Below are 26,453 nucleotides of genomic sequence, written 5' to 3'. Positions count from 1 at the left end.
GAGTAACAAAGAATTACATTTCCTTAATAAATAGAAAATAAACTTACGTGTATTAACATCTGTTAGAGCAGCCACAAACTGGAGGTATTTCTTCATCAAAGTGGTTTGGTCAACCACAGTGGGCCCTTGTGTCGAAACAAAGGCCATTTTTCTTTTGGACCAGATTAGAGTTTATTAAAAAACTGGAAAGAAAAAAAAAATCAGCCCACCTACAAAACACAAAACAAAAAAACACTGTAAGTAGGATAACTTACTGGTGGATACCACCATCATCTAGATTTAATCCTATGACATTATTTTAAAGGGGCACCATCAATTTAAAAATCATATTTGTTATACGTATTTAAGCCTACAATTGCAACTCATAACATTTAACTGAAAAAAAAACAGAGAAAATTGTTACTGAGTCTTTTACAGAATTGCATATAGTCAGTTTTCTCTCTTGTTTTTGTGGGTCTATCAAGTGTCAATGGGGAAACAAACATTTTAAAAGATTAGGAAAATACAGTGGAAAAGACTCAAAAACTGGCAAGGGAACTCAGAGGTGGGAGCACAACATAAACTTCTTTTAACAGCATTCTTTAATTTGACTAGATTTCAAGTTGATAATGTCCTTTTAAGTACCTCTCAACAAAGTTTCAGGGTACCTGAAGCAAGCTTTTCCACAAATAAGATCTGAGTTTCTAGTATGTAATAAAACTTGAAAGCAGTAATTTCAATTTGGCTTTAGTTTTCATTGTCTGTCACAGGGTTTTTACTGCTGACCTCATTTCACAACCCATGCTTACTTTCTGTCACATCTGACGTCTTAATTTGGTTTAGCTTTCAGATCAATCTATGTTTCAATAAAAAACACACCGCACTTTTACATCGCCTTTCATCTTAATCTCTTTGCAAATATTGATTAAATGTCACAAAACTCCTGTAAAGTTTTGTGACAATTGCTCTACCCATTTTAAAGATAAGGAAGCCCCCGGGGAACAGAGAGGTTTCTGTGATTTGCCCAAACGAGAAGGCAGCTCATGACAGCACTGGAAATACAACCAAGAAGTCTCAGCTCCTCTCCACCCTTACCTGCTCTGTCTCGGTGGCTCTCTCCTGACTGAGGGGGGCACTTGGCCTTTGACTGGACTCCATCTATGCTGACCCCATTCCAGCCAATGTTCTGACCCTGTAATTGTGTGAATCCCGTTACGGGTTTTAAAAAAACATGCACAAAAGCGATATTGCGTCCAGCTCCTTCTACCAGCCCCCATTTCCTCTCAGGTCAAAGCCCTTGACATCTGTGCCCTCTCTCCAACCCTTCAGCCCAGAGCGCCTGACCCTCCCTCCACCCGAGCTAGGACTGCCCACCCCACCCCTCAGATCCCTGCCCCCCACCCCGGGAGGGCCTCCAACGCCCACCCCAACCCTCGGATCCCTACCCCCCCCCATTAGCGCAGGGTCTCGTCTCCCCCTCCCCCCTCACACATTCCGGCCAGGCCTCCCCACGGCAGGGCCTCTGCGGGACGGGACTGCTCGGCCCCAGGCTCGGCCCCGGCACCACGCCCCACCCCCGGGCCTAGTCCCCGGCCGGGCAATACCTGCCCCGCGCCCGGTCTGTCCCCCGGGCTGCCGCCGCGGCCCCCCGCTCGCGCGAGTCCCTCCTTTGTCGCCTCCAGCCCGAGCCCGCAGCCGGGCGCGGCGCATGGGCACCCAGCGCACGACGGAAGCCGCCGAAGTTCAGTTCCGGCCGCCGCCGCCGCCTGCAAACGGCTTCGCTCCCCGCCTCCTCCTGCGCATCGCTGCCCCGCATCTCTCCAACACCCCCCCCCCCGGCCGCCCCGGCCCCGACCCCTCCCCACCCGAAACAGCGAGCGCCCGGGTCAGCCAGACGCGGGGGGCCCGGGGCTCCCCACCCGCGCAGCGCCAGTGCCCCCGGCCAGGCGCCATGAGCCGCTACACCGGCCTCCCGACCCCCGCGCGACTGGCGAGACCCAGCCCAGCCGAACCCCTCCGGCCCCACGCTGGGGGCGGCGCGGCCCATTGCCCCCCATGCAGGCGCGGGGCCGGGCCGGCTGCCTGTTACCGCAGCAGCAGCAGCACCCCCAGCGCGGGCCTGGGCCCCGGTATTTACCCTCGCTCGGAAGCTGCGGAGCTTGTCGGTTCCCAGCAGCAGGCCCGCCGCGACCTCTGGGCAGAGCCGCCCCTGCCGCAGCGGATCCGCCCCGCTGTTAAAGCGACAGCCCGCAAACACAGGCACTCAGGACCGGGGGGCAGAGGCCAGGTTAAAACCGACAGGCGCTTTGTTCTCCCCTGCTCTGAATGCCTAGATGTAGAAGAAAGATGCTTCAAAGGATCGGAACCAATAAGTTTTCCCCACGACAACCATGAGCAGAAAGGAGACGGAAGATAAGCTGACAGCCCGCTGAGCATTAAGCATGAACACAGGGCTGTGCAGAAACTCAACCACTGTGAAACCCTGTTGGTCTATATAATGTGTATAATCATTTTTATCCCACCCCACACCTTGTGTGAAGTGCTTGGAGAGCCACAGCTTCCATAGAACTGGACTGGACCAAATAACTGGATTTGAATGAAAGCAAAAACTTCAGCAACTACCCTAGCTCAGGAGGCAAAACTTGTTTCTGCTCAATGGTTTCTTTTGAAAAGTCAGCTATACTGATTCAATGGCTCTTGATGACTATGGTGATGAGCAAGATATAGAATAGAAAATAGAAGGGAAGGTGGGTTGCGGGAGAAGATTCCCCAGACAGTAGGCACATTCAGAAAATTTATTTGCATGACAAACTATAGAAGTGTCATCCAAGTTAACAAGCTGTACTGCAAGAAGCAATCCGTTAATAATAAATGGGATATCATATTTTTGTACTGAACTCATCTCTCTCATTCTATGCCTTGGACTATTTTACAATAGAATATTTTTATTAAAAGTAACTCATCTTACCCAGGCTGCCATGATTCTCCAAAACCCTAGTGTCATCCAGTTTGTATGAAAGAGCTAATACAAAATAAGGTCCTATCCTGCAAATACTTATGTGTTTGTAACTATGCATGGGAGTAGTCCCAGTCCATTCAGTGAGTCTACTTACATGCAAAGAGTTATGGGTTTACAGGATTGGGACCTAAAATATTTTTGCTTTGTACTGTATTATTAGCTGTATGACACACAAAAATTCATCACTCATCTGTTTTGGGAAGATTTTTTAAGGTGGCACTTTTTTCTCTGCCATCAGGAATATGGTATAGGAGATGGGCAGAGTACTTCACCTGTTTTCTAATGGGATATTAAGCCCTGCACAGGTCAGTCTATTGTAGAGTTTTATACAGTGTTTTATACAAAATTCTGCAAGATGCACATCGCCAAACATACCAAAATACATTTATTCTATTACCAGAAACCTGATTTTTATTTTCAAAATTCTTGCAGCTCTAGGAGCTTTTCATTAACACCCCAGACAGGGATTTTCTCCGCCTCATTTTTCTAATCCATTGGTTTATACAGGTGACTAATATACCTGTAACAAAACCTAATAAGAACTTTTCTACATTGGTTAGGTAGTGAGGATTTGCTGGGCAAACAATGTACAGAGAAAATAAAAAACAAAACAAAAAAATCCAGACAGCACAGTACCCCACATTGCCTCTAGGGGACAGCAGCCGTGGTTGCTTGCTCCCCGTCTCCTCCCCAGCATAAAGACAAATTCGAGCCCACTTGGAAGATGAAGTCTGGCTATCGGAGCTGAACAGACAGCAGCTGCTTTCTCTTGGCACACTGACCACAAATGGCCCTGGCATTTTTCACCCCGAGCATCCTCCAAGTGACTTGCATGGTGCTGTTTCTTTTCCATTTCAAGTCAGCAGCAGGTAAGGTAGATCTGCTCCTTTCTCAGTACAGGGCTAATGAGCCAGGGGTCATTAGAAGCAGTCCTGAAAAGCAATCTTATGCTGCTGTAAACACAGAAGCAGCATTTATTTCCAGGCAAGCTCAAAAGCAACTGAGCATTTCTAGCGTTTGCATGAAAATAAATGCTCTATCTGCATTTGCAGCAAAATTTGCAGTGTCATATGCAGTCCTGCATTTGCAGGGGAACAGATTAGATGAGAGATCTTTCTCCCGTTGCTAATTTCTGCAGTGCTAGGTTTCTATTTTCCCGAAGAGTGATAAAACCCTACTCCAAAACTGAGATGTGGTTAAACCTCCTACCTTGAACACTGATTATTTATAAGGATGACTTTTTGTTTTCCTGTTCTGCAGTGGATTGTGTATTCATTCATCCTGCTTGAATAGCTGGAGCAGGTGTGAAGGGAGTTGCACCCCCAAGGGACACCTTCCCAGTAGGAAGCTGGCAATAATGAGCAAGTTCTCTTACAGAACAAAACGGGGGAGGGAGGGGCAGCTACTTCTGCCCTTTTTAATCCATAAACCTCATTCAGCTCCCACCTCCTCTTCATGGTGAGGCTTGGCAAATCTGGGAGGACAAGAATGAGTCTGTCAGCCCCCTTCTAGATTTCCTTCCTAATTGGGATGCAGTAAAACATCTCTGCTGCCTCACTGCTATTGCACCCAGTGAGTCACAAATGACTAAGACAGCCCACCTCTCCCTTTGCTCCTTCATAGCATGGCTGTGTTGCATCTTACATCAAATGGTATGAGAGGAGAGTCAGGAGAGTGGGTTAAATACTCCACTCTGCCACTTATGCATTGTGTGACCTTGAGCGAGTAACTTGACCCCTCTCTCTCTCAGTTATCATACTTCAATAAGACCCCTTCCCAGTTTCTTTTTGATATCCTCCACTGATTTCTGCTATTTTCCTCCATTTGTGCTTCGGCAAAATGGACAGTGAGCTAAGTCTAACTTACATAGAGAAATAGGAGACATCTCTCTCCATCTAAGTTTTTAAAAGGTTACCTGCATCAGGAAGGAGTTGAGTTTTTCCAGTTTTGCACCACCACATTTCTTTCTACTCCCAGCCATTCCGCAAGGGCTTGGATTCCCTCCCCCCCTTTCTCATTCCGTTTGAATACAGGGCTAACCTTCACTAGCATACGCAATTTAGGCTGTGGATGTTTCCTTTAAATTAAGGCCCTAGACTGGTTCTTTCCCAGGCTGGGAGAAGTAGAGAGAGGAAAGGTTAGTAATTGAGGACCATAAAACAAACAAAAAAGTATGTTCTCTTTCATACACATAAGGCTAAAGGAAAAACCTGTATTTTTCTTGGGTTTAATAAGGAAATAAGGGGATTAAACCTGTAACACGTACCTGATTTGGGGGACAAATCTTCAGGCCAAAACCCTGCTCACGGATACATTGATTAAGGGAAGGGTGTAGCTAACAATGACTCTATTTATAAAGATGAGTTCTGCAGAACAGCATCAGATCTGCTCACACAAAATTTATTCTTTGCATTGAAGTTGTGGTCTTTTTATTTCTTTTTTAATGAAGCAGGGGGTGATTGGAAGAAATGGAGTTGTGGCTACAAAAGCCCGATCCAAAACTAGCAGGAAGAATGAATACAGTTGGGGAAAGGGATTCCCTGGGTGAAGTTCTATGATATTAACTCGTACAGTATTGCCAACTTCAAGAGATCAAAAATCATGAGTTGGACGCTCAAAAATCATGAGATTGGCCCCCAAAAGTGTGACTTTTTAAAGATTTTATTGTGTTGTTTTGGTCACTCTCTTGATTTAAAAAAAAACAAAACAAAAACCTGCCCATCCCGAGGGCGTGTACATCTGACAATTTCCCACTCTCCCACCTGTGCCGGATAAGCTGATTTTGGCCCCAATTACAGGAGCTCTCACCCCCATCACCTGCCCAGCACTTCATCCTGCCCCTCAGTCCTCCTTAAGTTCTCTCCCCACCCAACCCCTCCAATTCAGTCCCCCTCAGTTCACTTCCCCAGTCCCCATTATCACCACCCATCAGTTCAACCCCCCTTCCCCATTGACCCCTGACCCCAACACCCTCAGTTCAGCCTCCCAGCACTCACCCCACCTGCTCAGAACCCACCATCAGTACAGATCTCCACCCTGTCAGCCCTCACCTCCTCACATCAGCCCTCCTGCTGCCCTCCGGCCATAGTTCAGCCTTTCTAGTCTCACCTCTGCTCCTCTTCACCCATCCCAGGCCTCAGGGGGCTGCAGTAGAGTCCCCTCTCCCACTTCCCAGGCTGCCAGGGGAACGGCCGCCCGGGGCTGACAGCGGGAGCCACACCCAGCCAGGGTAGAAAAACAATCCTGAGATTTGAGAGTTCTATCACAAGATCATGAATGAGGCTTCATTTTACTTAGTGATCGCATCTCTCACAATAAACTTGCGAGAGTTGGCATGTCCATATGACGTGTGTGCTTCGATTTCTGGCTTGCATTGCAAAATCCACAATGGAATAATGCCTGTTATTTTTGTAGGCTTAAAGTAAAACTGGTCTTGTTTCAAATGCAGAGACTGGCTCTGTAATGATTTCCGAAGACCAAATCATCACACCCATGTCCATAAGACAAATTCTGCTCTGGTGATAAGAGGCTGAAACACCAAGACTTTTAATGCATGTACAGAGGTACTTCGGCAACTAGTGGAATTTTCCTAATCACCTAGGTGCCTAATTCCAATTGATTTCAACTGGAGTCAGCCACCTAGGCACTTTTGAAACTCCTGCTAGGCACCTATCTGCATTTTTAGGTGCCCAAGGACCTTTAAAAATCTGGCCCAAGTTTGTGCCTGCTTCCACCAGTACTGAATTTGCCCCTGTACTTTAAAATTACAAACCACTTTAAGGGAGCTTGGCCCAGGTGATCGCTGAAGCCTGCAGTTTCCTCTGCACAGAATCTTTCTCTTAACTACACAAAGGTTTTTTTCTCCTCATCATACAAAGTTGGTGTAAAAAGTGTGTTCAGGCTTGTACAGGAACTCCTCGCTTAACGTTGTAGTTATGTTCCTGAAAAATGCGACTTTAAGCGAAATGATGTTAAGCGAATCCAATTTTCCCATAAGAATCAATGTAAATGAGGGGGTTAGGTTCCAGGAAAAAAAATTTCACCAGACAAAAGACTATATATATACACACACACACACAGTATAAGTTTTAAACAAACAATTTAATACCGGTACACAGTGATGATGATTGTGAAGCTTGGTTGAAGTGGAGGAGTCAGAGGGTGGGATATTTCCCAGGGAATGCCTTACTGCTAAATGAACTAGCAATTGACTGGGCCCTGAAGGGTTAACACTCACAACACTCTACAAGACAGCAGGAAAGGAGGGAGGGCAGACAGAGACACAAACCTGGGGTGTGAGAGAAAAAATGTGCATTTCCCCTTTAAGTAGCTGACCCCAGGCTTAAGTACATGGCCTGTTAATTAAATCATCTTGCTGAGACCTGAGAGGGAAGCTACTGCCTAGAAGCTCCCTCCCTCCATCGTGTGTCCCCCCTGCTCTATGAAAGATGGGGTAAGCGGGGTGCAGGAGCAGGGGGGAGGGAGACACCCTGACATTAGCCCCCCTTTCCCCCCCCCGCCCCATACAGCAAGCAGGAGTCTCTGGGAGCAGCTCCAAGGCAGAGGGCAGGAGCAGCAAATGGCAGTGGGGGGAGGGACACAGCTGAACTGCAGGCAGCTGCTGCACAGGGAACTTAGGGGAGTGGGAAGCTGATAGGGGGCTGCTGGTCCACCCTGGTTCCAGGCCCCCCACCAGCTAGCTGCAAGGGACTGCTCTTCCTGCAAGCAGTGGACAAAACAGGCAGCTGCCAAATGAGGTCAGAAGGGGGCATCGCACAACTTTAAACGAGCATGTTCCCTAATTGATCAGCAACTTAACATCGAAATGACGTTAACCGGGACGACTTTAAGTGAGGAGTTCTTGTACATGGTGACACAGAAAGAGAAAAACAATCCTAAAATGGAAGGTGTTTGCACATCTTGGAACAGACCCTTATCAGGAAGGATTTGGTTTAGCTTGTAACGTTTCAGAAGGCAAACAAAGCTGGGGAGGGTTTATTACTTCACAGATATATTTTGCCCCTTCTCTGCGTATACACTTTTATTTAACCAACTGCAAGGTCCAAATCTGGATCTAAACTTCCCCAAAGTTTTGTGGATATTCTGATCTAGCTATTTGGTTTGGACCCCTCTCTATTTTTTAACATTTCCAGGACCCATCCCTATGGAAATGTATGTTTTTTCATTGCGAATTGTTTTAATTCTAAATAACATATAACTAGTCATGGAGCCAGGGGCGGCTCTACAAATTTGGCCGCCCCAAGCAGTCATGCCCGGGAGGCGCCCCCAAGCCGCGGGAGCAGCGGACCTCCCGCGGGCATGACTGTGGAGGGTCCACTGGTTGCTCGGCTGGACCTCCCGCAGCTGCGGGCGGTTCGCTGGTCCGGCGGCTCCGGTTGAGCTGCCGCAGGCATGCCTGCGGGAGGTCCAGCCGAGCCGCGGGACCAGCGAACCGTCCGCAGTCATGCCTGCGGGAGGTCCACTGGAGCCGCCGGCCAAGCATCCCCTCCGCAGTCATGCCTGCGGCAGGTCCGCTGCTCCCGGGGCTCCGGTGGACCTCCCGCAGACATGACTGTGGCAGGTCCGCCGGCCCAGCCTGCCGCCCCCCCGGGAAAGGGCCGCCCCAGGCGGGTGCTTGCCCCGCTGGGCTCTGGAGCCGGCCCTGCATGGAGCTAGAGAGGAGAGTAATGTTTATACATATATTTTTAAATACCAAGGTGCAGTGCCTGTTCAGAGGCTTGACTGTGTTTAGTGCAATCGGGTGCTAAAACCACATAATTACAGCACGTTAATACTTTTTTCACGTTTGATCACAGGGAGAATATATATATATATATATATATATAAACACAATGACTTTTGTTTTCTGATTTTACAGTGCAGTATGTTCTGCAAATCCACAACAATGGTCCCATCACAACGGGAGCTCAAGCCACAATTCATGCCAGCTTGAGTATGAAGAATGATGATGTTGCATTCATTAGTGACCTAAAGTCCTATCATTTTAACTGGATTTTCACCCCTCTGACTTTGATTGAGAAATCAGAGCAGCGATTTAACTCTATGATTACAGTGACGGGTGAATTTTCTGGAGACTTTCCCATTTCTGTCTGGGCAACTGAGACACATTGTTGGTTATGTCAGCCCATCGCCAAAAGCTTCACAATGCTTCATGTTACAGGTAAAATATCTTTGAACAGCTCATTCGAGTCTTCACACATTCCACTGAGATAGGCACTGCGTATTCTGGGATTCAGAACAGTGCTAGCTACAACCATGTTTAACATGGCTTCTACTAGCAGAGTTCTAGAACAGTTTCTTTGACAGGTGGACAGAGATTTTTTTGCCATGAACTGTGGTCACCAGACCATGCTGTAGACTACCCAAGACAGAAAATCAGTAACATGCTCACTTGCAAAAAAAAAAAAATCCCTGTGCCCACTACTCAAGAAAACCATGCTAGAAACCTGATGTTTGAGCAGTTGTACTTCACATGTTTCTGCTAATTGTAGCTCACAAAAGCTAGAGCGAGCCTGGTATGGATCAGGCCCTTTTTTTCCTGTGAAATCTAGATTCCTGAAGATGCAGATTGTTGCTGTCACACACTAGCTCAGCATATCTAGTTCCAAACTTGAGTTGACCTCCAGCAGCAGCAATCTACAAGTTTCCCCTTTTATCAGTCACATCCAAATTATGCACAAGACATGACTGAAGTAGGAATATCATGAGGCCATTGGCATGGTAGAGCTATTATACTTTGTATAAAAGTATTTTGAATAACTGCAGCTGGAGCACAGTTGAAGGCGTGGCTACTGTCACAAGTGGGACTATGTAAAATAGCACCTCATTATTATTATTTGTATTATCATAGCATCTAAGAGCCCAGTCATGGACCATTATGCGAGGCATTGTACAAAGAGAACAGACGACAGTCCCTGCCCCAAAGAGCTTACACGCTCAAGAGATCTGATCATGTGGCTATTTAGAGTCACGTGATCTGATTTTACTGTCCAGTGGATTCATCCTCAGGATTGTTGGGTGGGCCTGTGAAAGGATTTTCTCCATCATCCCTTAACATAACCGATTCTTGTCCATCAGGATCAGAATACTAGCCACAGGGAACACCTGCAAATGTGGGGGAGGGTTAGTGAGATCATTCTTTGAGAAACACCTCAAACTTAAACCATTTTACACAATGAGTTTGAGTGTGCGCACAGGATCTTTCAGTCCTCTTCTGCCTCTTACTGCCAAAGCAGAGCCTATCTGCTTATTCCTTTCAATCTCGGTGCTCAATTTCCATCGGCTTATGTTTTCAAGGCTATCTTCACAAGGAAAAAGAAGAGAAACTTTTTAACCTATGAAAGCTAAGATTCACCTTTACCTTGCCAGTTTCCCCAAGCAAGCAGGCCCCCAAGTACTGGCTTTGCAGGGCCCAAGGAAAAGCTCCAATATAAAAAATAAGTCTGTTTAGTTTTGTCTCCAGTTAGTTCTGCAGAGTCAGTCCCAGCCTGGAAGCGTGATTTTTCATTCTAGCTTCATTTGCCGATCGAGAGATTTGTTAACAAGATAGCAGCAGAGGCGGATTAGGGGTTGTGAACAAGTGGGCCAGAACAAGTGAGGGCCCCAACCCTGCTCCCCAGCAGGCATGCCGGGCGGGTGAGGGGAGTGGAGCAAGCCCCCAACCCCGCTTGGAGCACCAGGCGTATGGAGCCTACGAGCACCCCAATTGGCCCAATGGCTAATCTGCCACTGGATAGCAGAATCTATGTTACAGGTGATCCGTCTAACCTATCTAGTTACCTATAATGAGCTTATCCCTTGGAATCTGATCAGCATGACCATGGACGATCTAGAGAGATCCCAGCCCAATTTCTTGTATCACAGGTTGCACTCACAATGCTGGCCATTATGGATATGTCTACACTGCAGTTAAAAACCCGGGGCTGGCCCATGCCAGCTGACTCAGGGTCACAGGGCTGCTTAATGGCAGTGTAGACATATGGGCTTGGGTTGGAGTCCAAGCTCTAGGACCCTGTGAGTTGGGAGTAGGGTTGCCAAACCTCCAGGATTGGCCTGGAGTCTCCAGGAATTTAAAGATTAATCTTTAATTAATTAATTTGAAGATTATGTCATGTGATGAAATCTCCAGGAATACATCCAACCAAAACTGGCAACCCTAGGAGGGTCCCAGAGCTTGGGCTGCAGTCCAAGCCTGAATGTCTACACTGAAATTAAACAGCTTCGCAAACCCAAGCCCCATCAGCCTGAGTCAGCTTGCACAGGCCAGCTGCAGGTTTTTAAATGCAGTATACACATCCCTAGACTATCAGCCTATAAACCAGGGGTCAGCAACCTTTGAGAAGTGGTAAGCCAAGTCTTCATTAATTTAAGGTTTCGCATGCCAGGCCAGCAGCGGGCTGAGCGGGGCCGGCGGCCGGGACCCCAGGCCAGCAGCGGGCTGAGCGGGGCCGGCGGCCGGGACCCCAGGCCAGCAGCGGGCTGAGCGGGGCCGGCGGCCGGGACCCCAGGCCAGCAGTGGGCTGAGCGGGTCATCCCGCTGCCGGTTTGGGGTCCCAGCTGCCAGCCCCGCTCAGCCCACTGCCGGCCAGGGTTCTGTCCATCCAGGCCAGCAGCGGGCTGAGCAGGGCCAGCGGCCAGGACCCTGGCTGGTAGCAGCATGCCACTAAAAATCAGACCGTGTGCCGCAGGTTGCCAACCCCTGCTATAAACCAAGCAAATAAGAGAATATCATCACTGAGAGACATGAAATTTCGAACTTCACTATGCTGTTTGCACGGAATCGCTTTACATTGTATAACTGTATTTTAAATCATTATAGGATTGTGTATAGCATGTCAGACATCCACAATAGTAAAAATTTTCTTTTCCTATACTTTGTTTTAGAGAGAGTGTGTATTGGTTAGATCAAGGGACAGGGAGTCAGGACTCCTGGAGTGAAATCATTGCCCCATTGGAATCAATGGCAAAACTTTTCTGGACTTATATGGGGCCAAGATTTCCCCCCTTGGATTCTATTGCAGGCTGTGTGACCTTGCGTAAATCATTTAATCTCTCTATCTAAATTTACCAATCTGTGAAATAGGTATAAAAATGCTTACCCACCCTCCCAGGGATGTTGAGAGATTAAAAGAATTAATGTTTAAATGAGGCTTTGAGATTTGTAGGTAATGCCATGGAAGTGAAATACAGTCTCATTATTCTTCCTTTATCATCTTCTTCTGCAGAGTTTATAGTAGGGAATCTTAACATTGCACAAATAGAAGACAACAGAACATTTGTCGAACAAGGTTCCAGTTCTGCCACAGACACTCTGACCCTGATTTCTTTCTTCCTTCATGATCCGAGTAATTATTTCAAGTCGGCATCATTCATCTACAACTGGGATTTTGGAGATGGGTATGTCCAGTTTGTTTGTTTATTTATGGAAAGGCTCTGGATGCTTCTGGTAAGGATGTGTAACACACTCCTACACTCACAATGTTCAGATAGTCTAGGAGCTCACAAACAGTTAAAAATGTAAGCTTTGGCCTAGGGTCTGTCTCCAAGTTTTATTATTATGCTACTTAGGTGCTGATGTGTGCTGAGCTTCCTCAAACTGCAGGGGTGTTGAGATCCAGGTTTTTAGGTTAAAGTCCATGTTTCGTTAGAGAGGGTATGCTAGTGCAAATACATAGAGCTGAACAAATAATTCATAGTAAATATACTTAATGACTTGAGCATGTTTTTCTGCTTACAGAATCTTTATGAGCAGATTGCAGTTTTCTCAAGTGTATTTTTAAATACATTTGAAGAATCGATTGTATTCTTTCCCTTGGTTGTTATTGAACAGTGTCTAGATATTAGGACTGGCCATCTATAAATACCTTAGATAATCACATGGTACTGTTTCTAGTCACTGATTGGATGGGTGCATAAGCACTTCTGGCATGAATGTTTGTGTGCATATATTTCAGGTTTGATTTTTTTTTAAATAGTGGCCCATATTCTTTTACTAAAGCATTCAGTTTGCCTGTGGCACCCCTGCTTTACTGACAGTAATAAAAGAAATAGTAGATCATCACCACCCTAATTCTGACCCAGAATGATATTTAGGGATGATTGTTTAAGTTTTTCAGGAAAACAATGACACAAAGTAAGAAAAGCATACTGGTGGGCCTAATTCTGATCTCACTTTCACCAGTTTGACATCAGTATAACTCCATGAACTTCTGGGGAGTTAGTGCTGATTTACATTGGTGTAACAAAGAAGACTCAGACCTTCATGTATCTAAAACGTTCAGTGCAAGCAGTTTCTGAACAGAGGTGATGCTGATTCTAAATCTTTTCATGCTACCTATAGAACTCAGCTGGTAACTGAAGAACCCTTTGTCTACTATAATTATTCTATGGTGAGGAATTGCAAGGTACATCTCAAAGTTGTAGCTGAATGGGAGCAAATTGACAGTGCCACACATGAAAGAAAGATTGTGCAGAAAACGGGAGATTTCACCACCGAATTGGAGTTGCTGGGTAATTATAAATGGCGTTGGATGCGCAAAACAGAACTTCCTGCATTGTTGCACAAGTTGTAGTATAATGTAATTTCTAGATCATAAGTTGAGCATGATAATCAAACAGAATATGAAGCTCTTTAATAAGGTATTGCATCAGACCTATGGTTTAAAAACAGAGCTTTTCAGGGTGGTTTTTTTTTCCCTTCAAATAACCAGTTTTATCATCAAAATATCCCTTTTCAAAAACAAACATTCAGTAAAGACTTTTTCTAAATTTTTCATTTTTAATGAAATTATTTATGTTTTCTAATCCGAATTTTTTTTATCACCATGATCAAAAGATTTCCATGTATCAAAAACCTTGTTTTTAGTAAATGAAAATTGTTAAATACATTTTTTGATTAAAAAAATCAAAATGCAAAATTTAAACCCTGCAAAAATATTTTGAATTTTTAATCATTATTTTAAAAAGTGTGTAATGGCTCTATTTAATTATATTGATTAGCTCTGCATAAGGCTAATTTATGTTTGCTTTGGCACCCAGAGGCCATAGCAAAGGACAGTTCCTAAATGCATGAAATTAGTCTTGACAGAATTCAATTTTTATTTTTTGATAATTTCAGCAGATAATATCAATGTTTATTGTTAAGCAGTTTTTTAGATTTTCAAAGATTTACATTTTTACAGCTGCAGGAAGTTACTGGGAGGAAGTACAGACAATGGTGGGGTCAGACCATAATTATTTAACGACAGTAGATGTTGAGATTCAAAAACTAATGCTTGTAATGGTTAAAACACAAATTGTCAACATCACATTGTCAAAATATACAAAGTAAATATCCTAAATCAACTCTAATAATTTCTCAGGCAGCACTTTTCTTACTTTGCCTATCTGTGAATTTTAATGATCATTGATGGAAATTTTCTTTTGTCGGTTTGTCTGTATATGGTGAAATCAACATTTACCGATAAAAATCTAATCTTTCCAAGCCTAAAAATAATCGATTGTAATTTTTAAAGATAACTGACAAAACATACTAGTTGACCTGAAGTGATTCTATTTATTAGCAAAAACAAACAATGATAGATAAATATCACTGATGTGACTAAAATAAGCCAGCATAGAAAAGTGTATAAAAATTAAACTTTCAGTGTAAAACAAGAAATTGTTTTTGATTTTAAAGCCACAGTTTCATGACTTTGTCACACTGTTCTTTCCAGATGCTGTTAAAAGTATAAGTGTCATAGGCTCCAGAGAGACTCGTGTAATGGAAAACTTAAGTTTATCTCTACATATCAATGGCAGGTAAGTAACACAAATATCCTTTGCTATAAAAAAAATTGTTTTTTAATTCTGATTTCCCCAGTGTGTAACCCGTTGCATGCTACAGAACTGATCCTAGAAAGATTTATTTTCTAGGAACAAGATATTACTGCACATTACTTGTTCATGACTCTAAAAATCTCTCGTACTGCAAAGGTTGCAGAAATGTGGACTATTAATAAACTGCACTTCTCTTCTGAGAATCCCCAAGTGCTTTACACACAACACAAATGTTAATGAAAATCAAAGAGGTCGGTGAGAAGAGACACAGAGAGCAGTAAAAAGGAAGGAAAAGAAGGGTCTTTTTAAACTGTGCTCTGGACTTTTCTTCCTCGTTGATCCCTATCACTAAAGAAACCTGCACGCCGCATGTAGGGCACACTAACCAATAGGCACACCAGGGTTGACACTAGGGAGTGATAAGTTTAGGGTGCTGTTTCAGCCAGGTAACAGCAGCCACAAGGTGAACCAGGCAAGAAGAGTCTGAGTGGCAGTAGACCCAGAAGGGGAGGAGTGAAGGGAAAGAACTGGATAATGGTGAAGAAGTTAGCCAAAGACAGCTGGTTCTGGGGAGGAGAGAAAGCTTACAGTGCAGAGGCTGGTCTCGGCCCTCTTCCCAGTGCACCACTTTGGTGCATTTAGTGGTGCATTGGGACTAAAGGTTCAAGGCTGTAAGAACACAAGAGTGGACACCCAAGTTTAGCTTTGCAGACGCTCTTTCAAGCTGTGTGACAGTCTGAGTGAAGGAGATCTTTTAAGATAGGGAAGGAGTTTTGCAATGTCTTGTTGGAAAACTTAACCGAATCCTTCATCAGCAGAGAGAGATACTGAACAAACTCTGGCTTAAAATTTATCCTACAGCAATAAGTCTTCCTCCAAGTGAGTGAGGCTTGCCAGGCCTGCCTGTGAGAGCTGGCTGGGTTGATACAGTCTTGCTGTGTGCATTGCAAATCATAGAATTATAGAATACCAGGGTTAGAAGGGACCTCAGGAGGTCATCTAGTCCAACCCCCTGCTCAAAGCAGGACCAATCCCCAGACAGATTTTTGCCCTAAATAGCCCCATCAAGGATTGAACTCACAAGCTGGGGTTTAGCAGCCCAATGTTCAAGCCACTGAGCTATCCCTGGAGGACAGTAGCACAAGTACAGGTGTATGTAAGGCTCCTGCCAGGTGCCCAAACTTTGTGACACCAGGACATCGCTGGTAATTTGCCTGGACAGAAGTCATCCTCTGTTGAACCAAGCAAGACTTCTCATGAGTTTACACATTTGCAGGTGCAGGTCCTAGATTGCATGGAAATTAACATAAATTGTAAAAAATATTTGGCAGGTGAATTTTAGACCCCTGAAACAGGGTTTTAGAATGAACAACCCAACCACACCCTAACCCTAGTGGAAGAAATAGCACCAACATATTAAAAAGAATATGGGTGATACAAAGCAGCACTGAATGATAAATAAACTGGTCTAATTAAAATCTGGCCCGAGGGGATGGGATTTTTATGACAGAAGCAGAACTCAAAGTGAGCCAAGCACAAATTGACTTCTTCACTCAGCAATGAATGTGCTGCAGGGTTGGAGGAATGGGATGCTGATAAAAAGGATCAAGAAAGGATAAGTTTATCACCAGAATTGAAGTCCAGAGAGCAGCAGATGAGCCTCTGCAGAACCATGTAGAGCAAAGGTCTGAAAAATGTAAATAAAGAGCACAAGCAAAACACAGCAAAAAGCTATATGGCCAAAATGTGGTGGAAATGGTGGTGTACCTGGATGTATTTCTAGCAAATAAAGAGCTTTGTGACATTGCTTTAAGACGATGCTGTGATTTACAAGCTTTATTTACTTTTTGCCAAGTCTTTAATCCAAATAGTTGTGTTACGCTCATCTGTTGCTCCTTTATAGGCTTTTTATGAGCAGAGGACATACATGACAATCCTGGGTGTGTCACAGCATCACAGACACTGATTGACCTCTCTCATTGTCCAAGGAACAAGAAAAATAACATTTTCTGACCTCTGGGAATGAAGTTCGTTTCTGCCTCCCCTAGTTGAGGAAGGGATGAAAAATAGAGAGACACGTTTTTATAGTATCATTTTACCTTTTCAGCACCTTTCATGCCAACTGTTCCTAAAGCACTTTATAAACCATATATACCCTTGTGAGGATTCTTTCACTTGCCACTGAAATCCAGCTACATGTGGGGTGGAATAAAGCAGGTATTTAAGGACCTAATCCCATGAGATGCTAAGCATCCTGTGCAAGTCAGCGGTGGTTGAGGGCACTCAGCACCTCAAAGGATTGGAGCACAAAGGATTGGAACCTGATTACATTCTATATACTTAGCTGCTCCTGCAGTTTTATCTGGAGACAGTAACAGTTTTCACTTCCTATATGACATGAAGACAGTTTCTGTCTAGATAAAACTGCAGGAGCATCTAGGTATGCAGAATGTAATCCAGCAAGATGCAATTTGGCCAGGGCTCTACGATTAATACCCCTACTTTTGTTAAAAACCACATGAGATCATTAATCGCCACAGGCGGTTAGGACCTCAGTTTTGCATTTAATTCAAAAGGGCGTACCCATGGAGATTGTTCAAGTAGACATGCACCTTTTATGCATTGCCAGCACCACTTCTTGCAGCATCTTGGGTTTCCTTTGAAGGTTTCCTATCAGAGTGTTTCCTGGGTCTGCTTAGTTTGTAAGCTCTGATGAAACCATACAGGCCAAAAGACCCAAAGCTTCCAAAATGAATGGGTGTTTTGGATAAGAAGGAATGCAGGATTGGACCCCGAGGTATATCTTCAGGCTGTGGAACCAGTTTTTCCCCTCCAGTATCTAGAGGGGATTCCTTTTCAGTCTTGGCTGTGGAATGTGATGATGAAGATGATCAAGGAAAGGCTGGTTATATAGCATACCGTGAAACTGATGAAAACAATAATAGACATCCACTTCTGTTTGTGTGCAGAATGTTTACATATGAAGTCCATTCTCTGACCTCAGTGCTAGGGTTGAATTAGGACTAAAATTTAGGAACATATGAATTTCCAGACGGGATCACACCCAAGGTCACTCTAGTCCAGTATCCCATCTCTGAACGTGGCCGACACCAAATACTTTAGGAGTCCTGGTGGTTTTCAATTTTTAAAATACATTTCTTAGATGTTTACGGCATTTCATAATGGTAAATGGAACTGACTTACAAACAAACAAAGCAACCTGATCGTAACAAATTTTCATAAAGAAATAAAGGAATCAAAGTTTAGTTTTTTATTAATAATAGTATCATATTATTCATGTCCATTCAGACAGCTGCCCAGTATTCAGGAAAACATTTGTGAATTCACAAATTTTAGCCCCAATGATTATTCATCCAAAAAAATAGCAACAGAAGTTTACTTATTGTCCTGTCTCAAAATTTACAGTCAGCCAAGCAAAAACTGCCACTCTGTGTGGAATGATTCACAATGAGTGCCAACCCCAGGGCAGACTGTCAAAAAGCAGGGCAGACACCCCAAACTTGTGGCATGTTCTATAATTAGATTTTACCATTCTAGTAACTAATGTCAACTCCTGAAGTACCATTCCAGTCTTACCATAAAGACACAGGCAGGCCCCTTGGGCACTCCAGTCTATCTTGCCACCCAGGCAAGCTGGACTTAGTGATAAATGGTCACTTACACCAAAGATCACAAAATATTCAGGTTGCTTCCAGTCGCAAGAGACCAGTCACTTACCCCAGGTCAATTTCTACCTCAGATCTCACACCAAAGACAACATTTGTAGCCAATCCTATAGTAAACTAACTAAGGATTTATTAAGTGAGGAAAACAAATGAGAGAGTTATTTACAGGTTGAAGCAGGCAACATATAGGCACAATTGAGTTATAGTCTGTGGTTTCCAAAGGTGACAGAGATGTAGTAATCTGTCCACTGAATGTCTTTTAGGGCTAAACCGGGTTGACCTTGGAGATCTCTGCTTTTTACCACCCAAAACGATCGGTAGTAGCGTTATCGCCAGGAGTGCAGCTTCCAGCAATAAAGCGTTGTCTACACTGGTGTTTTTCAATGCTAAAATTTTTGTCGCTCAAGGGGGTGTTTTTTCACACCCCTGAATGACTAAAGTGTTAGTGCTGAAAGTGGCAGTGTAGACACAGCATTAGTCTTGATAGTTCTCCTTCATGAGCAGGGGGAATCACTCGTCCTGTCTGAGTTTACAAGTTCAGAGGAGGCATTTTTACAATTATAAAGTAAAACTTATTGTTTACCTTTATAGCATGGGATGCAGACACTACAAGTAGCATTAATGCGTGCAGCAATTTACAAGCATTTTATAGAGTTTAAACACTAAACCCATCCTTACAAGTCTAACACCCAACTTGAACACTACTAATATCCAAGTGAGCTACGTCTGGTCTCCAGCTCTGAATCTGTCAATGCTCAGCTGACGCCTACAGACCTGGCAAAAGCTGGCACCTGGTCTACCAGCATCACAAAAACAATACCACATGATTTAGGTGATCAGTGCCACAACACAAAAGACAAATAGTCAATGTTTGCCAAAAACCCATACACTGATAATAATTCCATCAACCCGATTACCCCACCCCCTGCTGCAGCAACGTTTTGGCATAAGAATAATTCATGCTATTGCAGAAATGAGGATTCGTTAATGTACTAACAGAACTGAGGGAAAGTCATAGCAAGTATTAGGACATTTTCAAATCGTGTAAATCAGTATAGTTCCACTGAAGTCAAGGGAACAACACTGATTTATGCCCGCTGAGACTTCGGTCCATTATTCCCACAAAAGGTAGGCTGAGCCATTATAATCGTAAGTCCTGAATTGTGACGCGATCTGTGTGTGTACTGCTGTTCTTGCCTAGGCAATCAGAAACGGTCATTCACATTCTGTACACGAAGCTGTCTGCCCCACTAGCCTCTCAGGCATTTGGCTGTCAGGTCTATATAAAATATCCATGGCTATGTAAGTGTTATGAAGACGTGTTCAATAGATAAATGTGTGTACAGCTACTTAGTTCTAGCATTAGTTCAGTGCAGTATTACTACTTACACCAACCGTCAGTGTTTTCAAAGTTCCTGTGCTATTTAATCTATGTGATTCATGTATTCCTATTTCAAATAATTTTTTACAAGCCTCTGCTGATTTTTTCCCTTGTCATTTCAGCCCTCCACTCACCTTATGCTGGCTCATAAAGGCTGAATGTATTCCACTTGAAGGGGAAAAGTGCCATCTAGTGGTGATTAATGGCTCCTCCTACAATTTGAGCCATACCTTTCGTAATGCAGGACAATACTGTCTCAGCGTGAGAGTGGAGAATGATGTGAACATGTTGCAGACGTACCATGAGATTAAAGTGTGGCCAACAGGTGAGACTCGAGATACAGAGGAACTGCCATGTTGGCTCAGATGACTAGATGTGCCTTTGACAGTAGCCATTACCAAAAGCTTCAGAGGACAGTGCAAAAAGTTTCTTAGTGGACAGTTATGGAATAACCAGCCCAGAGATGGTTTCTTCCTAACCCTGATCAGCAGTTGTCTTATGTCCTGAAGCATGAAGGTTATATGCTCTTTTTTTGTTGTTGTTGTTTAAATTTACTCCTTTTTAAAATCCTACTAAGTCTCAGTGGTACCTTGTGAGTTCCATAGGATGACTGACTTGTTTACAAAATGTATTTTTATCAGTTTTAAATTTGCTGCCTTTAAATTTCACAAGTGGCCTCTAGCTCATGCATTGTGAGAGGCTGAACAGGACATACAAATTCTCACATCCCCTCGTATTAACCTCCTCCTTAAAATAAGCAGTCCCAGTCTTTTCAGTCTCTCTCTTTATAGGGAAGTCTTTCCAAGTCTGTAATTATTCTTGTTGCCAATTTCTGCCCCTCCAGCCCCCCACCCCATCAATCTCTATTATACACTTTTTGAGACAGGACAACCAGAACTGAAACCAGTTTTCAGAGATCTGTAACGGGCCAGCACTGAGCAAATGGTAAGTGCCAGGTGGGGAAGAGAGCATGGCCAGGGCAGCTTGCTGGAGCAATGGTGAGAGAATGCCTAAAAATTCTCAGGAGAAGGGGTAAGAGGGCAGTTCAGTTTCCAAGGCCTTTAAGACGCTGGCTTACACTGGGAGCTGCAAAGCCAACCCATCCCCCAAACTTATGAAGGGAGCCCTGACCACACCTCTTTCCTGCTCTTTTCAAGAGCGTGCACACAAACACTCAGGAGCTATCTATGACCTTGCCTTTGTGCAGACCATGCAAGAGGAGAAGGAAAGGACCTTTACAACCTCCCACACCACCACCCTGTTCTCTCATAAGGACTGGCCCCATTCTGGTCCTCAGTCATTGGCCTGAGCTAGCCAGCAAAAGTGCCAGCTGTAATGATGCGAGCACCTGTCAAATAGACTGTGGCTGAGACCACCACCTCATTTCACTGAAGCTGCTGGACAGCCAGCAGATGGAAGTTACTTTTGGTTGCTACAAAATTCAGGCTGGATTTGAACCAGTGGCCTAGAGGTTAAAGGTTCTGAATGCCATGGCCAGTTCAGAATCCAGGCAACTGCGTTAAGAAGATTTACCAGCCAGGTGTGAGGTTTGTTCTGATATAATTTGCTTTACTTCACTAGGAGACAGAATTGGTAGAATATATTTACAAAGCAGGTTTGCTGGGTGGAATCTCTCCCTGCCTTAGCATTTGGATTTTCTGATTATCCTATGTATTCTCTTTTCCTCCACTTCTCTGGGCCCAATGCTCTGCACACCTGGAGGTGAGGAAAGACCCAGGGGACTTTATTTCACTTTTCTGTTTCCTGCTTCTGCACTCTTAGGGTCAGCAAAGGATGGATTCAACTCTTGGCATAACTTAGGGCAGGTTCAGGGAGTAGCCTGGGAAATCCTCAGGTGCCTACTTTAGAGCAGCTTCAAGGACCCTTTGTGTCCCTGGTGTAGTCACAAAGAATGCTTAAAATTCTATATGATTGAGGAGGGAGGAAGAGGAAATATATTTGGCAAAGTGAAGGCTGGTTTAAAAGAATTGAAAACAATCTAGCATACACCACAATGATTCAAATACAGCTGTGCAATTTGCTTTTTTTAAAAATAGTGTTTTGGGGAGAATAACCTGTGCCCAAGTGCATGTTACTCTTTCATTCTACCCAGTCTTAACGTTTCTTCACCTAGAATGGCCTGATCTCAGTGCATATTATTATACTGGACACATTCCTTCTTTCCCCAGGTATTCACCCGGCTTTCTTTGCCCTGCCATGTATTGCTCTGATTTCACTGATGCTGGGATTTGTTATATACACGACCTTCCGAAGCAGCTCACAGCAGAAGGATCTTGTGGAGGTACAGGGGTAGCATTGCTTTGCACTGGGCAAATAATTCAGAACAAGTCACTGGATGAATTTCTACCTCACCCCTTTTTTTGTTGTGTTTCTTTTTTTCCTGGTTGCAGATTGCCCACAAACAGAGAGTGATTTTCTCAGTTATATTTTGAAATTATTCACTGAATAGTTTCGCCAAATTATTCTCGGTCTGTAGTTCATTCCACAGCAGTTTCTTGCATGAATTCACTATTAGAAATTTGAGCTGTGTAAACGGTCATTTAAATCACGTGGCAGGGCTCTTTGTCCTTATCGGATGAAGGTAACTCATTGATTCAGGCTGCAGTGCAAATTCTAGTGGGAAATCGATTTAAAATTGAATTTCCATTAATATTCTCTAATATTTTCTTGTTCTGAGGGAGGGGACTGATTGCCCGGGGGAGGTGCGGGGGGAGCATTCACAGAAGGACATATCCTGGGTAACCATGCGTGGATGGAAAGAAGGAAGGTAGTGGTAGTGGGAAAGGAGGTTGAATAGTAAGGTAGGACAGGGTATTAGGTAGAATGGTACTAAGTAATCATACGAGTGTATTTTGTAACCTTCATCCACCCATCCTCCTATTTTGTTCACCTAGTGGAGTTTTCCCTTGTGTTATGTCTATAATTAATATGCACGCTACTAGGGTCAGAGACTTGATCTTCCTAGATACTAGAACTTAACTAACATTTTGGACAGTACCACAATATAAATAATAGGCCTGTTAAGAGAAAAACCGACTCTGGCTCCATTTCTGATTTTTCACTTGCTAGAGTAGCCCTAAATTTGGAAGTGACCTCCTCTTCTTTGATGTTGCTTTTCAGGTAGCTGACTTTGATTTTTCTCCTCTGTCTGACAAAAATCCCTCTCCTTCCGATTCCGAGTCAAGCTGTGGTCGAATATGCTGCAGGTCCTGTTTCCTTCAGCCACCTCAAGAATATTGGGAGACTGTCAGGGAGAGCCACAGACTCCTCCATCCTTTGTACAAGCCAGTCAAAACTTACACAGTGTGAAGAACACAGCTTCATTTGGTTACGTTAACTGCTGACCTTCACTTTTCTCTTATGATGAGTTAAAAGCCAAGTGCTGCATGGATGGTTCATTTTTGCTGGTACATTGAGAGATTAACTACTTATTAGGCCCAATGCTACAGAGTACTTCATCGTGTAATTTAAAAGGAAAGAGCCTGAACTACAATAAAAGTGGCTTCGCATATTTTAATTACACGAGTGTATATCTTACAGTAGAGAGCATTGCCGAATCATTTAAATGCAGTATGTTATTCTTATGAGGGATTATTTTATGTGCAGATGTTTGCCAAATCCACTCCCCTTTGTAATTTATCTGACCTTCCCCCATCACTCCCATCTCAATGCTGTTCGTTTCAAAGATGCAAATGCTCAAGACAAAAAAGTGCCTCTCTCTTTTTTCACCGCCATACAGCATTCAGTTTACCAGGAGACTGAACCAGGTGAAATGCTGTTACTGTAATGCATATTAGGACTTAAAAAGAAACCTGTTTGTTCTCCAGATTGGAACATTCTTACTCCAATACCCTTCTCAATGAACCAGACTCCATAATTATTATGTTGCTACTATTAAAAGGACCTCAATTTTAGCAACCAGTATTCACCAGAAACATAATAGCTGATGTTGCACTGGTGGAAACCTGCAGATACTAACAACAGATACAAGGTACTGTGTGAGGACATTACATGACTTAAAAGGTGCTGGGTTCCCAATACATTGTTGATGCAGTGCAGTACTAAGGTTTTCTAGCCCAGGAGAGATGCCATCTTTCAGATGAGGCATTAAAATAAGGTCCCTTTTGCCCATTTTTAATCTCTACCTAGATAGTCATTGAAGTTCCCGCTGGCATTCTTCAGAGACAACGCAAACAATAGGCTAAAACTAGTGCTGGCTGTCAGTGCCCCTCAGAGCAGGTTCTGCCAGTCAAAGCTGTGTGAACTCACTGCTTAGTGCATACTGGCTACTACCTTTCCCGCCTTCCAATTCACTGCACTACTAGCGTTTAACTTACTAGTATACTAGAGCCCTGAAGTACCTTGAAAGAGTTTACATAAAATCAAATTCTGTTCCATTTCTTTCCCTCTGTTCTCCATCTTCTCACCTGCTGATTTGCTCACTGTTTTTATAAGCACTTCGTTGTACCCTGAATATGGGAAATACTTGTGTAATGGCTAAAGGAGGGGAGGGGGATCCAGAATTAGGATTCCTGGATTCTCTTCTTGTTTCTGACACCAATTTGCAGCGTTCCTTAGGCAAGTCAGCTCACCTCTCTGATCTTCAGTGTCTCCACCAGTACATGGGCTCTTACCTAACTCAGAGCAGGTGGGCTGTGATGCTAACTGAATTAATATTTATAAAGGGAGTTGGGATTTAAGGTGAGGACAAGGACCCTTAAAAGTGATCTAGTCAATCCAAGTTCTATTAACAGGTACCTTCCCACGTAGTGCCCTCCCCACCACCACCCCCGTTGTTTTTTTAAAGAAAGGGTTTGATGGTGTATTTACAAGTGAACTGTGGAACCTCTGAATTAGAAAAGGTGTCCTTTGTGTTCCTGTTAAGTGTGCTAATGCCAAAATCTTATCTTCAGTCAGTCTTAACAAGGTGGCTCTACTTAGTTTGTGAGGCAGCTATTGTTCTCAAGCGCTGAAGTTTTACTGCTTATTCCTGAGATAATATCAATTTGAAAAATTGCCAGAAGGTACAGGACTAGTTCCTGGCTGTTAACATACCCCACAAAAGGTTACACAGTTCCTTGGAAAGGAGGCATTTGATTTGCATCACTGAGCTACAAGACAGGTCTCTGCCCCTTGGTGACCTCAGAGAACTGTGCTGCCCTCGGCAATTGCTACACGAAGAGGGAAGTTCAGATCGTGAAGATAGCTGATGATGTTTGATATTCATTTGTGTCCCTTTCATACATAATACATTGTGGGACATGCTAACCCAGGTGCAGTGAGTTGGGGGAGTGGATATAGGGAGCCTCTCTCTTCCCCTATACCCCATCACCCTTCCACTGGAGTTGGCCAGAATCTGCCTGCAGGTAATAGGGGAACATGGACTGGCAGCACTAGATGCCCCAGAGAAAGGGACGTGGGGGTAGGGTGAAGGTACAGGCAGGACTTTGCTGAGGTAGAACTACTTACACCCGTGATATATTCCATCTTCCATTCACCCCCAAACAACTCTGGGGACTTATGCCTGCTAGCACCACTGCTTCAACTCCCTAGTACACTACAGCCTCTACAGTGGCATGACTGAGCCCACACAAAAGTGATCGGACCAAGCACTGGTTGGGGTGTGGAATCCATCATGTAAAGGAAAGTGGGAACTGGGCTACTCTGAGTTGAAAAGGAATAAGTAAATGGATAGGGTGAAGGACTGACCTATGCATGAAAGAGATCAATTACTGAGAGAAATAAAAAATGGTATCAAGAAAAAAGAATTGCAAAAAAGAAGGCAAACCCCAGGAAACAATCTGTTATCTTCTTTAGAATAATGCAAGAAGGGTGACACAGAAGTCAAATAATTTCAAAGCTTAAACACAAAGGGTAGGAAAGTAAAAGTCAACGCTGAAAAATATTGGGAAATGCTAATCGCTCAGGACAAATTGAAGAGAATAGAAGGTTTGGGAGTAACAGAGCTAGCTCTTGCAGGAAGTTTGGGTAGGGAACTATCATTATTACTTGAAAGTACAGATAATTAAGGGAGTAAGTTGGTGGCAGGAAATCCGAATATACTGGGTGTGCTTTTGTAGCACCAGGATGATCGCTTGCAGAAATCGAAAAGGGCTTGTCAACAGGCAAATCAGTAATAGAAGGTTTGAATAACCCTAACAAACTGGGCTATAAGTAAAAAGAATACACCCATGAATACATTTCTGGGCATGGTACAAGACTGCTTCCTGCACAGAAAAGCTAATCTATGGGTTCAGTAAATGCCCTGGAAATTGAAGACAAAGGGTAATTGAACAGTTCAGGACAGAGTGAGGCGAGTGGTGCAACATAGCAAGAATCAGCAGGACTCATTTTTTTAACCTTATAAATCAGTGACCTGGAAAAAAAAAAGTGTTCAGCAAAATCATTAAATTCACTGATCCAAAACCGAGAGCAGAGCGTGGAAAGCAGGAGAGCAAGTAAGGTCAGATAAGCAAGAGTATACGCAGATAAGAAGTTTATGCAACTGAGGGAAGGCGTTCTGTGTGGT

General features: G+C 43.9%; 2 protein-coding genes across 2 annotated transcripts in view; one reads left to right on the top strand and one right to left on the bottom strand.

The window, feature by feature from the left end:
• LOC123344006 (transformation/transcription domain associated protein) overlaps window positions 1–1,171 on the bottom strand; it is a 160,392-nt gene extending 159,221 nt beyond the window's left edge. Inside the window, exons 1-2 of the mRNA XM_044979696.1 lie at window positions 1,075–1,171; window positions 48–209 (exon numbers count right to left, since the gene is read on the bottom strand). Of these exons, the coding sequence (XP_044835631.1) occupies window positions 48–147 (100 nt within the window). The 5' untranslated portion in view covers window positions 148–209; window positions 1,075–1,171. The remainder of the gene's footprint in view (window positions 1–47; window positions 210–1,074) is intronic.
• Window positions 1,172–3,543: 2,372 nt separating this feature from the next.
• On the top strand, window positions 3,544–23,582 carry TMEM130 (transmembrane protein 130). Its single transcript, XM_044980708.1, has 8 exons — window positions 3,544–3,867; window positions 8,877–9,179; window positions 12,244–12,415; window positions 13,359–13,528; window positions 14,734–14,818; window positions 20,026–20,228; window positions 22,093–22,205; window positions 23,045–23,582. Exons 1-8 carry the CDS (start codon window positions 3,786–3,788, stop codon window positions 23,231–23,233), a joined length of 1,317 nt encoding a protein of 438 aa, XP_044836643.1. The 5' UTR covers window positions 3,544–3,785; the 3' UTR covers window positions 23,234–23,582.
• The last annotated feature ends 2,871 nt before the right edge of the window (window positions 23,583–26,453 follow it).

The sequence above is a fragment of the Mauremys mutica genome, chromosome 11, assembly GCF_020497125.1.
Source record: "Mauremys mutica isolate MM-2020 ecotype Southern chromosome 11, ASM2049712v1, whole genome shotgun sequence".
Lineage (NCBI taxonomy): Eukaryota > Metazoa > Chordata > Testudines > Geoemydidae > Mauremys > Mauremys mutica.
This window is presented reverse-complemented; position numbering and strand designations above follow the sequence as displayed.